The 15,866-nt window shown below is 35.4% G+C and overlaps 1 protein-coding gene across 1 annotated transcript; it reads right to left on the bottom strand.

Annotated features, from left to right (window-relative positions):
* Positions 1-5,587: 5,587 nt before the first annotated feature.
* LOC112036514 (probable xyloglucan galactosyltransferase GT14) lies at positions 5,588-7,174 on the bottom strand. Its single transcript, XM_024069350.1, has 2 exons — positions 6,922-7,174; positions 5,588-6,885 (listed from the first exon to the last, which is right to left on the bottom strand). The coding sequence occupies exons 1-2, from the start codon at positions 7,172-7,174 to the stop codon at positions 5,588-5,590; spliced, it is 1,551 nt and encodes a 516-aa protein (XP_023925118.1).
* Positions 7,175-15,866: the final 8,692 nt, after the last annotated feature.

Genomic DNA, 15,866 nt, shown 5'->3' with positions numbered 1-15,866 from the left:
TAACATGAACCATGTAGATTTTTTTTTTTTTTTATAAGTCTATAGACACAACAAATTTGACAAAACTTTTCACACTAGTTGATGTGGCGGATTGATAGCGATATGTTAAAGAATGATATTAGTGGTGTATCTAGATAAGAAATAGTAAAAATTTGTCAACTCAACTATTGTGAAAAATGTTGTGAATTTTTTTGTGTATTGCTCTTTTTTTAAAAAGTGCTACATTCATATTATTTTTCACAACAAATCTAAGGTGTTAAGTTGTTACTGGTTCTAATTTGAACCCACAACTAAAATTATTTTTTTGCCACTGTTGATGCCTATTTTTTATGAAAGGCCTAATAGCAGAAAAAGCCCAACAATAAGGGAAATGGAAAGAAAAAGAAATAGGAAAGCCCATGGGAAGAATAAGAGGTAAAGATGAAGTCAATTAGCCAAGGAAGCCAAGAAAAGAGGTAGCAAGCCCAATAGGCCAACATGGCAGAAAGAACATTCAATAGGCCCATAGGAAGAATAAGAGGTAAAGATGAGGTAAGTGGGCTGGGGAAGTCCAAGGAAAGAGGTAATAAGCTCAATGGGCTAATATAGCCAGCAAGCCCATAGGATGGAAGAGAAATGGTAGGAATAGGAACCCAATGGGCTATACGAGCAGAAGCCCTTGTATGGACAATGCCTATTCCACGGAGGGACGAAAAAGGGTAATGCAAGCCCAAAAACCCACGCATGCCTCACGCCGTAGAAGAAAAACATTACCCAATATGCATGGCAGAAGAATACAGCACAGGAGCGACAAGAATGGCATAGGAATGAAAGAAGACAAACCCAGATGGTAGTGGCACTCGCACAAGGCCCAAGGCACCAACTACATATACCTAGCTAATACATGGGATGTGGGTCCTCAATCAAGGGATGTGGTTTGGCGGTGGGGAGAAAAGAAATTTATTCTGTGGTTCCTGCTAAGACTCTTTTCGGGAAAATGCTTTGCTAAGATGGCATTTCTCCTAAAGGATGTAAACAATGGCTAGGACCACTTGATGTATGCCATAGAGGTAGGTATAGAGAGCCCTCGACCCTTATCCGCTGAGGGGAGGCAAGGTAGTGAGCAGGAGAGAAACAAAACAAGAACTTTTGTCTGGAAATGGAGAGTAGTGTGGCAAGCACCCTCTGAGCAAAGGTAATGGCCGAGCAACCAACAGATTAGTAGGTAGTCTTGGAAAGATACCAAAAGTGGTTGGCACATCCTTAGGGACAAAAGGGAGAAATGGCATAAATTTAAACAAGTATAAAGGGGATAGAGGTAACCATGAATAGGGGACAAACAAAAGGAGGGAAAAATGACAAAAGATAGACAGAAAACACCTAGAGAGAAAAGAGAAAAGAAACTTAAAAGAAAATAAGAAAATCAAGTGGTAAGGTAGAGAGAGTTATGGCAAAAATAGGAGCATGCATCAATAGATCGACTTTTCTCTCCCCTTGACATTCCCACTCTCTTGGACCCATAATCCAGAACACGAAACCATTTAGGCCTTCTTCCCAACACAAGTAATTTCTATAGCAGAAACCTGCATTGAGGTTACCTGCGTTGGAGATTGGTTCCCTTTTGTAGACCTGTTCTTGCCAAATAGCCCAACCCAAGGTTAGGGAAGACGAGGTTACCCTTGTTGCATCACTGGAAGTCCTGTGACAGCCTCCTTTTAGTTTATATTGACAATATTAACATTACTAGTTTCGTTTTAGCATTACATGCCTTGCTATAGCTTTTTTTTTTTTTTTTTTTGGTTCTATTTGTTGTATCAGTTGTTTTGCTATAACTCTGTTTATTTTACTAACGGCGTTAGTTGTCTACTATGACTCCCTTTAACGTGTCTTACCATAACATTTTGCCATAGTATATTTCTACTGTAACAGTCCTCCAGCCATAACCACGCCTTGCATTCAGCCTGCAGTGTTCTCCACAGCTTGTCTCAACATTGGGTGAGCCTAACTCATGCACAAGTTGGCCTACGATGCAGCCTAAACTAGGCCGGTCCCAACTCCCTTACCCTAGATTCACAGACCTTAGTACAGCTAAAGAGCAAAGGCCCAAACTCACAAAATGCCCCCATAGCCACTAATAACAACTTGCTACTTAGAATTTGTAGTAAAAGTGTCGTAACAAATGTTGTGGATGTAGCATTTCTCTCTCTTTTTTGTTTGTATTTCATTTGATAAAAAAAATATTATTTTATTCATTGGCTAATATTTGGGCTTAATTAATACTGTTACAATAATATAAATAACCCTATTGGTTAAAATTTAGGGGTCTTTTTTTTTTTTTTTTACTTAGGGTCTTAGGCAACCGCAACAATTGCTTATACCATTGACGCAATGGATATGCATAATTAGAATCTTGAATTTGAATCAACAAGTCAGAGGGGAGGGGCTAGTAAAATGCTCAGATGCATGTGTTTTGCTGGAGGTGCTAGTCAGGCAATAGGTCAAAGGGAGAATTTCAGTGTCAAGAAGTAGTTAGTTATAGGAGATGATGAAGCCGAATCCCCATTTTTGGTGCAGTTCGAGATTGGTGCCGTTGTGAGGAAGAAGAATAGAGTCGACGATGAGATTAGGGATTTTTTAAGATTTGGATGTTTTAGTTTATTTATATATTTATTCTTATTGGTGTTTAATTTTTAAAAATAAAATGAATCAATAAAAATAATTTGTTTTTTGAGGAACGATAAATAAAATAAAACCAAATCTGACGTGGCAGTTCAGTTTTTTAATAATTGACGTAGCACAGTTATGAAATTTTCCATGTCATTGAAAAAATGTCACATCAATGTTCCATTATAATAGGTTAGGGCCAAGACTCAAGTATGCAGGAGAGAAATTCACACACATATACACTTTAATTAGGTTAAAGTAGAATTTTTATCTTGTATAAAAAAATACACAGACAAAATAAATTAATGACAAAACTAATAGTACTTATTTTTTAAACTTGATGGACAAATTGCGCTCATTCAAACTTAAGAGACCAAAAATGCTCAATAGGTAAATTTTAGGGACTAACATTGTAGTTTCCCCTTTACAATATAATACAATATATAATTAGATCTGCCAGATTAAAAATTGATTGATATGTAATGGTGACACCTGATTTAGATGAGATGTTCTTGAACTAAAGAAGAGCAAACAATTTTTGCAATTAAATGATTTAGTTACTACGTACTAAGTTATTCTTTTATGTACCTTAGAGTATAGAACTACGTGATTGAATCTCATTCTAAAACTTGATTCCTAATTGCAAAGAGTCCTCAATTAACACGCCACTAGTTCCAAAACTGCACTACTTTTATATGAATTGCGTGGCGTTGATTAACGATCTTTTCATAATTTTTTTTTATTACATAATTATATATGATCAATTTTTTTTATCAAAGTTTATTTTCAAGTGGCATTGGGGGATGAACATTGTATTTTTGACAACCTTATTATGAATTGTTGAATATTTATTTTGAACTAAATAATCTATTTTCATTCATTCCAAGTAGTTGTATTTTCGAGCAAAATGAATATATATATATATACACACACACTATTGATGAGAGGATTCTCATGTTTCGTCTTCAATTTTTGGCATACCAAAAAATTCTCATACAAATTCTGAAATAACATATCATTTAGTTTAATGTTTTTTTCCTACAAAAAAGAAAAAAATGTTAAAACAGTAATACTATCTCATGTACATAAGAAGAAAAAAAAAACCGAAGAAAAAAAAACCGTTATTCTTACCACCCATTTGTATTCAAATGTTTGATTTTTATTTGTATTTGTTGTCTATTTGAATTCAAATACTTCAATTAACTTTATAAAAAAAAATACAAAATTACTTCTTCCAAAAAAAAAAAAAAACTTATTACCTCATGTAAAAACTACTCATTCTTATCCCGAAATTTCTATGGTTTTTTTTTTTAATTCTTTAAAACATTCCAAAATTTTTGTTATCCAAATTCTATACAGTTATCACAAATCCACATCCATCCACAGTAACGTGTATCATCTTTCTTGTGTTCAAATCTCAAATTTCTTTTACTTATCACAATTCTTATCTCAATCAATAAATTCAAATGTCCCATCGAGTTTCAACTTCTTATGATCCTCTATCTCATTTTTAAACATTATTTCACATTATCTTACCTCATTCTTTAAATAAATAAATAAAATTAAAAAATACACATGGTTATTTATATATCACTTTTAATCATTATAACACTAAACCAAAAAATAAATAAATAAAAAAAGAGCATTATTGAACGCACAAAGCGTGTATGATTAGTCTAGTATTATGTAAATGAGAATTCCCCTCTTTCAACTAGACTTTTATGTGGTTCAAAGATACCTTCATTAATAAAGAGTAACTTCATTTAGAAATAAGGTCATAAATATCAAATAACAAATTTCATTTTGAATTCAAAATGAGAACTCCTAAGATTTAGGATTTTTTTTCCTCAACGTTCATTTTCTTATTCCCTAAAATTTAGCTTTTTTTTAATTCATTTTTCATTCAAATAAAAGTAAAACATCCCAAAATTTTAGGTTATGTTTGGTAACAATTTTTGTTTTCTATTTTTAAAAACTTGTTTTTGGGAATATAAAGAAAAAAAAAATTTTCTTGTATTTTTTAAATAAAAAACATGTTTGGTTATTAGAAATTAAAAAAGATTGTTTTTTGAAGAAAAAAATAGAAAATACTAAAATATGTTGTTACTAGGATTTGAACTCTAATGCTAACCCATTAAATGAGATAGATTCATTAAATTAAATGCATGTTTTCATTAATTTTTGAAAATTAGAAACTGAAAACAGCATTTTGCATGTTTTCAATTTCCTTAACAAATTGAGTTTTGAGAACAGTTTTTGTTTTCTGTCTATTTTGAGTTCTCAAACAAGTTTTTTAGTTTCAAAAATATAAATTTATTTTTAAAAACAGAAAATAAGGGAAAAAAACAACTACCAAACGTACCATTAGTCTTCTTTCCCAACACGTTTATCTTATCTGTAAAGTTTATCATTTTTATTTATTTGAAAAATAAAAATATATATTTTCAAATTATAATAGACACAAATTATTAATATTTACCAAAATAAAAAATAAAAGAGACTCTGAGCATGCGCAACACGCGTGCTTAAAGGCTAGTATATTATAAAACCCTTGTTAATTTATATCGTCCAACGGGGTTAAAGTCTAGGTGTGAATTGTGATTATGACATGTGTCTGATTCATTCCACATAATACTTAATGCTATAGCAACAACCTATTTTATAATATTTTTACAAACTATTAATGAGTCAAATTTACACTGGTTCTCATTTAGACTCATCACTGGTATTACTTTTTGAATTACAAATAACCACTCACACACCAACTGTTTGTTAAAAAAAATTTGAAAAATATTTTGTGACTTTAGCATTTTCTAAAGTATCACATTATTGTTCTACTAGCAAAACAATGAGAGAGAGAGAGAGAGAGAGAGAGAGAGAGAGAGAGAGAAATCAGCCTATTATAGGTTTGCAATTCTGATATTTGACTCCCAGTATCTAACAATTAGAATTTTGTAACATTGAATTCTGCAAAACCAATACTAGGATCCTTACCCTTCTTAATTACCCTCCTTACTGCCTCTACTCTGTCAAGAACACCCTTAACTGCTATGTCAAATGCATCTTCAAGGCTCTCCAATCTATAACTGGGATCTGCATAAACTATTCTTGGAATTAGCTTAATAACTTCCTCTCTCATTGCCAAAACTTCTTTCTTTGGAACTTGAAGCAATGTCTCATTTATAAGAACCTTTCTGTCCTTCAAATCATTTTGTGGTATGAACACAGAATACTTAGTATGGTTCCTAGGCATATACCAAATGTATTGTGCATAAGCAGAACCAGGATGAAAGAAAACCGGAATACACCCCGCCAAAATGGAATCAAAAGTTGATCGTCTAGTTAATGAATCCCCAGGAGGCTGTAAGCAAAAAACTGAGCTCTGAAACGCCTTCAACACTTTTAAAGGGTCCTCACACTTTTTTGCTCCATGTAAACAAGAAACAAAGTTGCATGTGGATGAAGACTGGCATTGATCAATAATCTCACCTCGAATGGAACCTGCTGAATTGGGTCGTGGGGCACCAGTGAAAGTGAACAAGTACCGCCTTTCCATTCTTCTCATTTTTCTTTGCCACTTTCTTACCTGAATGTCCTTGGATGGATGGAAGTACGTAGGATATGGTATTGCAAAGTCATTGTTCCACAAGCTTGCTTCAACTGATAACAAAGTTATGTTGTTAGATTCGGGCAATAACATAAGCTTTGAACCCCAATCAGAATCGTCATCTGTTTGTCTCCTTAAATCCCAAGCTGGCCTCCCTCCTACCAAGAAGTGATCTCTACCCCACATTCTTTTCCATTCGGGTTTTTGTGTAAGCCACTTGACAAGAGCGAAAGAAGCAGCATCTCTCACTGAGATGTTAAAGCCCCAAAGGTAACGACTCACATCAAAGCCAGGATAAAATGGTACATATATTGCTGAAGCCAACAATGAATCATTGGTTAAGCATTTGTACTGCTTCATCCTGTTATGGAATATGATTCCTAACGTAAATTGGTTTGTTGCAAACCAGCCCTTGCTCGATAAAACCCTTTCCGAATTTTCAATCTTAGGACCAAGCCCCTGGTTTGATATATACTGGCACATCTCGAACCATTTGATAAGAGAATGGCAATCCTTGAGCAAGTCCTCGTTGAATTTCCTAGGAACATCATGCATATAAATATATCGACCAGAACATGAATCTAAACTTGGACTAGTATGTTTAATTGTCTCATTCTTTTCTTGTGACACTTTTACTTGTCTACCAGAATTCCTATTCGTGGTCAATTCACAAGTAAAATTATGATAATTGGTTGATAAAGTAATTGTTCGGTGGCTAGAATTTACAGCGAAATCAATAGATTTATTTTTACGGTCTTGGATTACATTCACAAAGTTGTTGACCAGAAAGGTGACCCCATTATTTTGATCCCCACCAGTTATAGCCGAATGATAATAAAAAAGCAGTATCAAGCTTAAAAGAAAAGATATGAGTAAGACAAACCAGAGTTGAGAACGGAACTTTCCGACGAACAACGCCTCCATGTCTTCCTAATAGTCTCCAGAACACAAAACGCTTTGATCTATGAAAGGGAGACTTCTATCTTGATTCTGGAGGAGTTTATGTTCATTCTAATGGAAAATACTGGGTTAAAGAAGCCATTTAAGACATTGAAGTAGTAAAGGACCTACCTTCTTTGACAAGATGTTAGACAGTACATTCTCAAGTGTCTTCGTAGCCATCATATATAATAAATTTTCTTTTTGTTTATATTATTCAAATAACTAGTTTCAGACCTGCGTAGCGCACAAAATATATGATTATTTTGTCATTGTTCCAATTTTATCGGATGTCCCCGAAGGCACATTTTTTTGTCATTGAATATAACGTGTTAAATTATCTATTTTTCCAAAAAAATTGGGAGAATTAGTAATTAAACATGGTAGAAGATTCTCGATTAAATATTTGCTTCCTCTACTCTACCTCTCATTTTTTTAAAAATTATGTTCATTTTAATGAAAAATACTAGATTAAAAAAGCTATTTAAGACCCAGAAGCAGTAAAGGACTTTCCTTATTTGACAAGATATTTGACAATAGATTCCTAAGTATCTTCATAGCTATCATATATAATAAATTTCCTTATTGTTTTTAGTATTCAAATAACCAGTTCCAGACCTGCATAGTGTGCAAGATATATAATTATTTGTCATCGAATATAATGTGTTAAATTATCGATTCTCCCAAAGATTTTTGAGAGAATTGGTAATTTAACATGATAGAAAGTTCTAAATTCAATCTTTGCCTCCTCTACTCTATCTCCTATTTAAAAATATTTTTATGTTCATTCTAATGGAAAATAATAGGTTAAAGAAGTCATTTAAGACATGGAAGTAGTAAAGGACTTACCTTCTTTGACAAGATGTTTGATAGTATATTCCTAAGTATCTTCATAATCATCATATATAATAAATTTCCTTTTTGTTTTTAGTGTTCAAATAACTAGTTCCAGACTTGCATAGCGCGTGAGATATATAATTATTCTGTCTTTGAATATAATGTGTTAAATTACCCATTATTCCAAAAAATTTTGGGAGAATTGGTAATTTAACATGGCAGTAGGTTTTGGATTCAATCTTTGTCTTTTCCACTCTACCTCCCATTTAAAAATCTTCTTATGTTCATTCTAATGAAAAATACCAAGTTAAAGAAGCTATTTAAGACATGGAAGCAGTAAAGGACTTACCTTATTTGACAAGATGTTTGACAATACATTCCTAAGAGCATTCACATCAGTTTCACTAATTTAATATTTCAACAAAAATTTGTCTAAACCCAACCAAAACAAGCATACATTAGTCTTGCTAAGTTCGCAAAAAATTTTGACATGCCCAATGTTCACGCTACTTGTAGTGAGGCACTAAGCATTGCTATATTAAAAATAATTATTTTTTATTCAATTTAGACACTCTCTCCCTGTCTAACTTTCTTCTTCCTTCTCGTCTAACTTTCTTCACCTCTCTCTCTCTCTCTCTCTCTCTCTCTCTCTCTCTCTCTCTCTCTCTCTCTCTCTCTCTCTCTGTAACAGAACAATCACCACCAAATAGATGAGTTTCTAGTGGGTGAGGCAGGGGATCAATGGTGGTGCGATGGTATTTTAATTTTTGGTGGGCACGGCGGTGGATTAATGGTGGCACAATATGATCTATCTCTCTTCTCATCTGTCTTTGTCAAATTTGGGTTATCTGTGTGTTTTCTGTGGTGGTGCGATCTAGTTTGGTGGTGCGTTTCTGGTATTGTTATGGTGGTGTGATCAGATGGTTCCACCAAACATTCAATCTAGCTTCTTCTTCATCCTTTTTTTTTATTATTAGTTTTATGATTTGAGTTTTTCCAAGATAGTTGCCACATGTTTCATCCCTTGTCCTTTTATGTTTGGATTCTTCAATTGAATCAACCCTAATTGAAGAGAAACTACTAAAACTACTTGATTTTATTGGTTTTTTTTTTTTTTTTTTTTTTGCTGATTAAGAAATATAGGATTTCAAGTGTAAACTTATCGACCCTACATCAGGTAACGATAATGATAATTTCACTTGTACAACTCCAAGGATAGTTGTGATGCAGATCATGAGTGATGATGATGATGATTATTATTATTATTATATAATAAAAGATGATGATGATGAGGACTTGTAGCATCTGGGTCAAATCTTTTAGGTGACTTTTGTAATTAATGCTGCGTTTGTTTCAAAATAAAATATTTTACATTTTTAAAGTTTTATATGCAAGACATTTTCGAGTGTTTAGTATTACAATTACAATGCTTTATTGTTTTACTTTTGTTGTTGGGCAACTAATGTCCTTAGGCTATCAAATCTCAACTAACGGATGTCCTTACGCAAGCAGTTTGATAATTGTCACCACAGTCCTTGAATTCTAGTCCTTTTGGCTAAGAACAATTAGTTGTACTGTCAAGTTAATATTTTAGACTTCTTCTTTTTTAAGAAAGAATAATATAGACTTACTTTTTTGATAAAGGACATAGACTTACCTTTTTTTTTTTTTTTTTTTTTCATGAACAAAAAAATGGCTTATATGGTGCAGTATTATTGCCTTGGCTTACTTAAACTCGAATTCTATGGCGTGGAACCATCGAAGCTACTTGGGGCTATTTATGTGGGTACAACATTTTAAATTAAAGCGCCACGACTCAAATCACAACCCTCGAACTCATAAAGATAATAGTTCAAGGAACTCCTACCATCAAGCTACCACCCTGCGATAGTGAATAATATAGACTTACTAGTTGAGAGGGCATAGCACAGCTATATAACTTCCTATATAACTTCTTCTGTTTCTTCGAGAAAAAAAAAATTAAGATAAAAAAACCCTCTACTTCTATGTAAAGTCTAACTAGTACTAAAGAATTTTTTTTATTGCTCTTGCTTCTCGAGAGGCACTAGTAAGAGGAAAATTGTTTTATTATTCATAGAAAATTTTTAAAAAAATTATTTAAAATAAAAAAAAGGTAAGACGAAGATTAAGTATATTGTATATGGATCCAAAAGTAGCCTCCTTGAATGACAAGCATGAGGGTTGAATTCGGTCTACAAATTGAAATTCCTTCAAAACATGCTTGCTTGTGAAAGGGCGAAGATCCTAATGGGTGTACTTTCTTCTTATCACAACGAGTTGATCCAAATTGAAATATGAAAATGGAGTTTTAGGCCTGGTTTGAGATTCCAACTATGAAGTGTGGACTAGCACTTCCAAAGAGATATCATACCATAGCCAAGTCAGGGTGTTTTAACTTGGGGAGTTTATAGGATTAAATTCAAAGATTTCAAATTAATTAAGGACATGATTGTTACTTTTCAAACTTTAAGACCAAATTGGAGGTCAAAATGGTCAAATACTATTTTGGCCAAAATATTTTGCAATCTACCACTGTTTGCGAAATATTTAGCAAACTATTACTGTTTTGAAACTCAAGTTTGACATGTAACTTGAGTTTATGAAAATTGAATTCCAAAAAATGTGACACAGTGGCAACAGTTAATCTGGCATTTTTAGAATTAAAAATGCAACGTGGAATAAACTCGAGTTCTGTCTAATGTCTGGTCTTGTCTTGAGATTAAATGTAAAACAAAAAGAGGGAAAAAAATCTAAAATCTTATTATGTTTAAAGGCTAAACACCAGTCAAGAATACTTGTGCTATGCAGAAGGCCAAATTGTTAAGCTCCAAAAACAGTAGGTACTTTCCAGGCTAACTTCTTGATTGTCTTCAGTCCAAGCAAGATATCATTCTCACTTGTTCACAACCATATTATAATTACAAAACAAAAGCTCATCTTGTTATCCTCAAACTCAAAGCCATTTGTTTGTATGTATTCAGTTATTAAGCTAGTGAAAATCTATGCTTTTGGTACAATAAGAACCCCATCAAAAAATATAAGAACCCTGAAAATCCACTACTCTTCTATTCTCAGGAACTCATAAAAACCCACAAATTACAACTTATTTATTCCAAAAATCACAATTAAATAAACCAAATAAAACCCATAGATTTAAACTAGAAAACCCGGGCCTAATTTTTGAAATACAACCATGAGAAATTTGTGAGATTGAAGAAGAGAAAGTACCAATGTGTGATAAAAGAGTGAAAATAAGCAAGTTTAAAATGAAGAAAAAAGGTCCTCAGCAATGTCCAAGGAGACTGATTATTATAAAGTGTTCTCAAGTATGGTTACAAGTTTGATTCTAGATTGCTACAGTACTTCTTTCTTAGTTTTCCAATCCCCTTCCCTTTAGGGGCCTCTTACATTATATATCTCCCTCCTAATAATCTTGGCCCTCCATTTGTTAATCATCCAAGCCATTACTTGAGTGCTTGTCCCATCGGACACCTTTTCTAGCTCTCTATGAGTCGGGATAGCCAAGGTAGCATTGTTCAGGAGTCTTCTCCACATAAATGCGACAAGAAAATTAGCTGCAGAACATTTAATATGGTGGCAGTGGATTTTCCTTAGATATTTTTGAGCTTCCATCCCTCTTATGCGTTCACAATACACGTTCCTGTCAGTGGAACATCCTGGAATGTCACCTTGAATGATGGGACATGTATTTAATATGTGCTTTACTCATCCGTGGAGGTGAGCCCTCTTGGACCTCCTTTCCCATACTCTTCGTTGGCTTCTCATTCATGGGACTTGAAACTTGACATTCTCACTACTGTTTATTGGTCCTCGGACCAGTCAACCTCCACGGACAAAGCGCAAAGCCCAATATACAATTTTTTGGGTCCTTAACCCTACAATAGCCCCTCAAAACTCCGGTTTTTTGTCCTCTTATCCGATGAGAAAAAGTGGGGTTTTGATTTGTTAAAGGTTAAGATCATTCATTAAATTCTTTGGCTTACATGTGTAGGAGTACCATTTTTCGCGCCCCATAACCGTCACTGACGCTTCAGAGCCCGCGATGCGTCATTAATTGCTCCAGGCGACACTTTGTTCCCCGCATCCAACAGTGAGACACAGATCCTCTGGTTGGCATTTCTCCTTGAATTTTGGGCGGGATAACTCCCACTCAATCCCATCCCTTATATAAGGGACCAAGGGAAATCATTTTCCATCATTTCACAAGTTCTCAAGCTCTCAGAGATTCCTAGCTCTCAAACCTTCAAGATTTCCTAAACTCCTAAAGTCTCCAAGTCTTTCCCTCTGAAAAATTCAAACCTCCAAGAAGTATCAGAAGAAACTAAAGTCCTTACTTTCGTAGGTTTCCTTTTTTCTAGGTTATTTTCTCCTCGGCCCTCCATTCTTTATTTCTTTTTCTTAAAAACTTCATCTCTTTCCCTTTAGTTTGACCAAATAGGTAGATTTAAGCACCTCGTAGACTCTGAAGCCAATATGGAGGGTTTTAAAGCTAAGTATCATATTCCACAGGGAGTAGTCCTACGATATTGTGCTCCAGACCAAATAGTCACACATAGGGAGGAAGGAGAGGTTGTCATTCCTATGATCGCTTTTATAGAAGGAGGAATGACATCGTGTCTTCCCAAGTATAACAAAGACATGAAGGATGACTACCTGATCGCCTTTGGGGATTTGCACAGCGGTCTTCACTGCCCAACTCGGGAGGGAGATCCAGGTGGGGTACCCTAGGTTTACATCCCTTGGCATGGGGTTTAGCCCCTATAGCTTCATTTCCTTTCAATTTCAACACTTCGCCTTCCTCTGATGATAAATTTCATTAATCTAACCACAATTCCCTTCTCAGATGTTTTTGTAGACAAACAGCACGTTGCCCCGAGACTCAGTTTGGTCAATGTTCCGGCTCTCAACACGTTGCTGAGGTCTGAGATTTTTGTGAATGTAGACGAGCAACTGCGAGCTGTCCACCTGGTATTGGACTTTGAGCCCCTGTCAACAGCATTCCAAGACATAGGCCAAGCCATAAGGGCAGGCGATCCTAGAATCCACCGGATTGACGTTTCGCAGCCCGATTTCTTAGCTTGAGAAGATCTTCCACCAGTCGTATTCCCACTTCAGTAGGTTTTGCCTGAAGAAGCAGCACCACCAGGGGAGGAGATTGCCTCTTCACGCTCATCACTCGAGAAGGAGATAAATAAGTTTCACTTCAAGGAAGATGAGAACCTCGAGGCTCAACTAATTCACATCTCAGATGCCGAGGACGAGCCGATAGGCACTCAAGTGTTCATGCCCCTATTTTGGTGGTTGCCCGTCTAGACAACACCTCCGAAGAAGGGGAAGACGAGATGGCACTTAACCGAGGGAACAAGCGTCTAAGAGACCTTATGGCTACAAGGAACAAGGTGTCAACTTCAAAAGAAGCCCCGAAGACCCAAGTTCCTCCCACTCTTCCCCCTCCTCCTCTTCTACCCCCCACTAACCTCAGACTGCACGCCATTCTAGATCTAAAGAAGAAAAGGCCAATCCAGGAGCTTAAAGAGGGGAGGTGGGCCCCCAAAAGGGGACTAAACAGCAGAGAATGGCCAAAGACCCTCGGGACAAGAGGTCCCTTCTGTGGACAGCCAAAAGGAGCAAACTAGGGTCGTGGTGTGCCTTCAGCAACACACTTGGTTCTCCTCGACTTGAAGTGGATGGGGCTGCCATGCCTTGGAACACCTCTATCAGGGAGTTCCAAAGAGGTCACAGTCCATACATAGCTAAGGTCTTGGAGCAACCACTTCTCTTGCCCAAGGATATGGACGCTGTGACAAAGTGGAAGAACCAGGACCTCTTCATGTCCCTAAAAAGGGACCTTGCCATGGTAAGTTTACAGCAACACACCTTTTATTTATTTGAGTACTAATGAGTTTTTTCTCTCTTTTTCGTTCTCATGGGGTTGCTATATTGTCTTTGTGCAGATCACCCAAGAAGTCTTTGTGGCTGAGGAATGGGTCAAAGAGGCCGAAAACAATGTTAGGAACGAGGTCCACCTCCTCCTTGAAACTGAAAAGGCCTTGGCTACCGCGAAGGAGGAAAACGCAGAGCTGCTCTCCAAGCTAACTATCGAGGAGAGGGAAAGAAAGAGTGTTCAGGTAGGATTGAAGAATGCCGAGACTCAAGCTAAAGACCAACACAAGTTGCTTTATCAGACTAAGTTAGAGCTAGCTACTGCAAGGCAACTTGTGTTGGATCTGAAGGTAGAGATGCAAAAGGCTAAGGAGGTAGCTCAGTTGGCCAAAGAGGCAGCAGAGGTTGAAAAACAAGCATCCTACACCCTCGGCGTGAAGGAGACACAAGCCAAGCTCATTGAGGAGCTAGCCGAGGTCTGCAGGGATTACTGTGATGCTACATGGGCAGAAGCCCTCAATGTTGCAGGAGCCCCTATAGATTCAGAGTGGAGGCAACCGAGGAAAATGTACTACCACCCCGAGATCCGTGAAATTCCAGTTGGCTTCCCATCCCCCTCTACCATTACTCTTGAGTCTTCAGAGCAACCCCTAACCACATAGGTTGCTCTCCTCCTCCCTGAAGCTTCAAAAGGACCCAGCTAAGTAGGTGATCAAGGCCAAGAGGCTGAGGGGGCCAAAGACAAAGGTAAGGGCAAGGGGACTAAGCCCCCCTCAGAGGTCAAGGATGCTGTTAAGGCCAAAGCGAAGGAGACGGAGGCCAAGACCAAAAAGAATGATCCTCAGGTCAAGGATGTCCCTGCCTCCCAGCCGAGCCAAAAAGAAGACCCCCTTGAGACCAAGAAGTAGCACCTAGGACTTAAACTGTAGCTTCTTTTGTTGTTATTGTTTTTTTTTTTTTTTAATCTTTTTTTTGTAGTGGCATTCTATCGATCCTAAAACAAAAAGTGAAGCTGATTGTTGGCAACATATGAGCTTGAAAGTTTTGAATTCTTGTTAGGAATGACTATTTGGTATGATATATTATTTGCCGTTAACTCTGTTAGTAAAAATTTACAATCAAAAGACATGCATATTGATGTTGCCATAGATCAACTAAAAGGTCTCATATCTTTTTTAAAAAATATAGAGAAGATGGATTTACATCTGCTATTATTTCATCTAAAGAGATTGCAATCAAAATGGAAATAGAGCCTATATTTCATGAAAAACGTATAATTCGTAGAAAGAAACAATTTGATGAGAATGCCAATGATGAGATAACACAATCTGCTGAAGAATCTTTTAGAATTAATTATTTTTTATATATAGTAGATCAAGCTATTTCATCAATTGAAAGTAGGTTTGAACAATTTCAAATATATGAGAATATTTTTGGTTTTTTATTTAATTTTGAAAAACTAAAAGTACTAGATGATAATAGTTTGAAAAAATATTGTCTTAATCTTGAAAGTTTTCTCAAACATGATGTTTATTATGATATTGATGGCTTAGATTTATTTTCAGAACTAAAAATTTTAAAAGAAGTTGTGCAAATAGATGAAAATACTCCAATTAATGTACTTAATTATTTAAAAAGACTAGATTCTTTTCCAAATGCATATATTGCTTATAGAATATTACTAACAATACCTGTTACGGTTGCATCTGCAGAAAGAAGTTTTTCAAAATTAAAATTAATAAAATCTTATTTAAGGTCTACTATGTCACAAGAAAGATTAAATGGATTAGCTATATTATCAATTGAAAAAGAAATGTTAGAGGAACTTAAATACAAAAACTTAATTAGTAATTTTGCATCTCAAAAAGCAAGAAAAATAGATTTTAAATAAAAAAAATTCAATATATATATATAT

Source organism: Quercus suber, unplaced genomic scaffold (assembly GCF_002906115.3).
Source record: "Quercus suber isolate HL8 unplaced genomic scaffold, Cork oak 2.0 scaffold_15, whole genome shotgun sequence".
Lineage (NCBI taxonomy): Eukaryota > Viridiplantae > Streptophyta > Magnoliopsida > Fagales > Fagaceae > Quercus > Quercus suber.
This window is presented reverse-complemented; position numbering and strand designations above follow the sequence as displayed.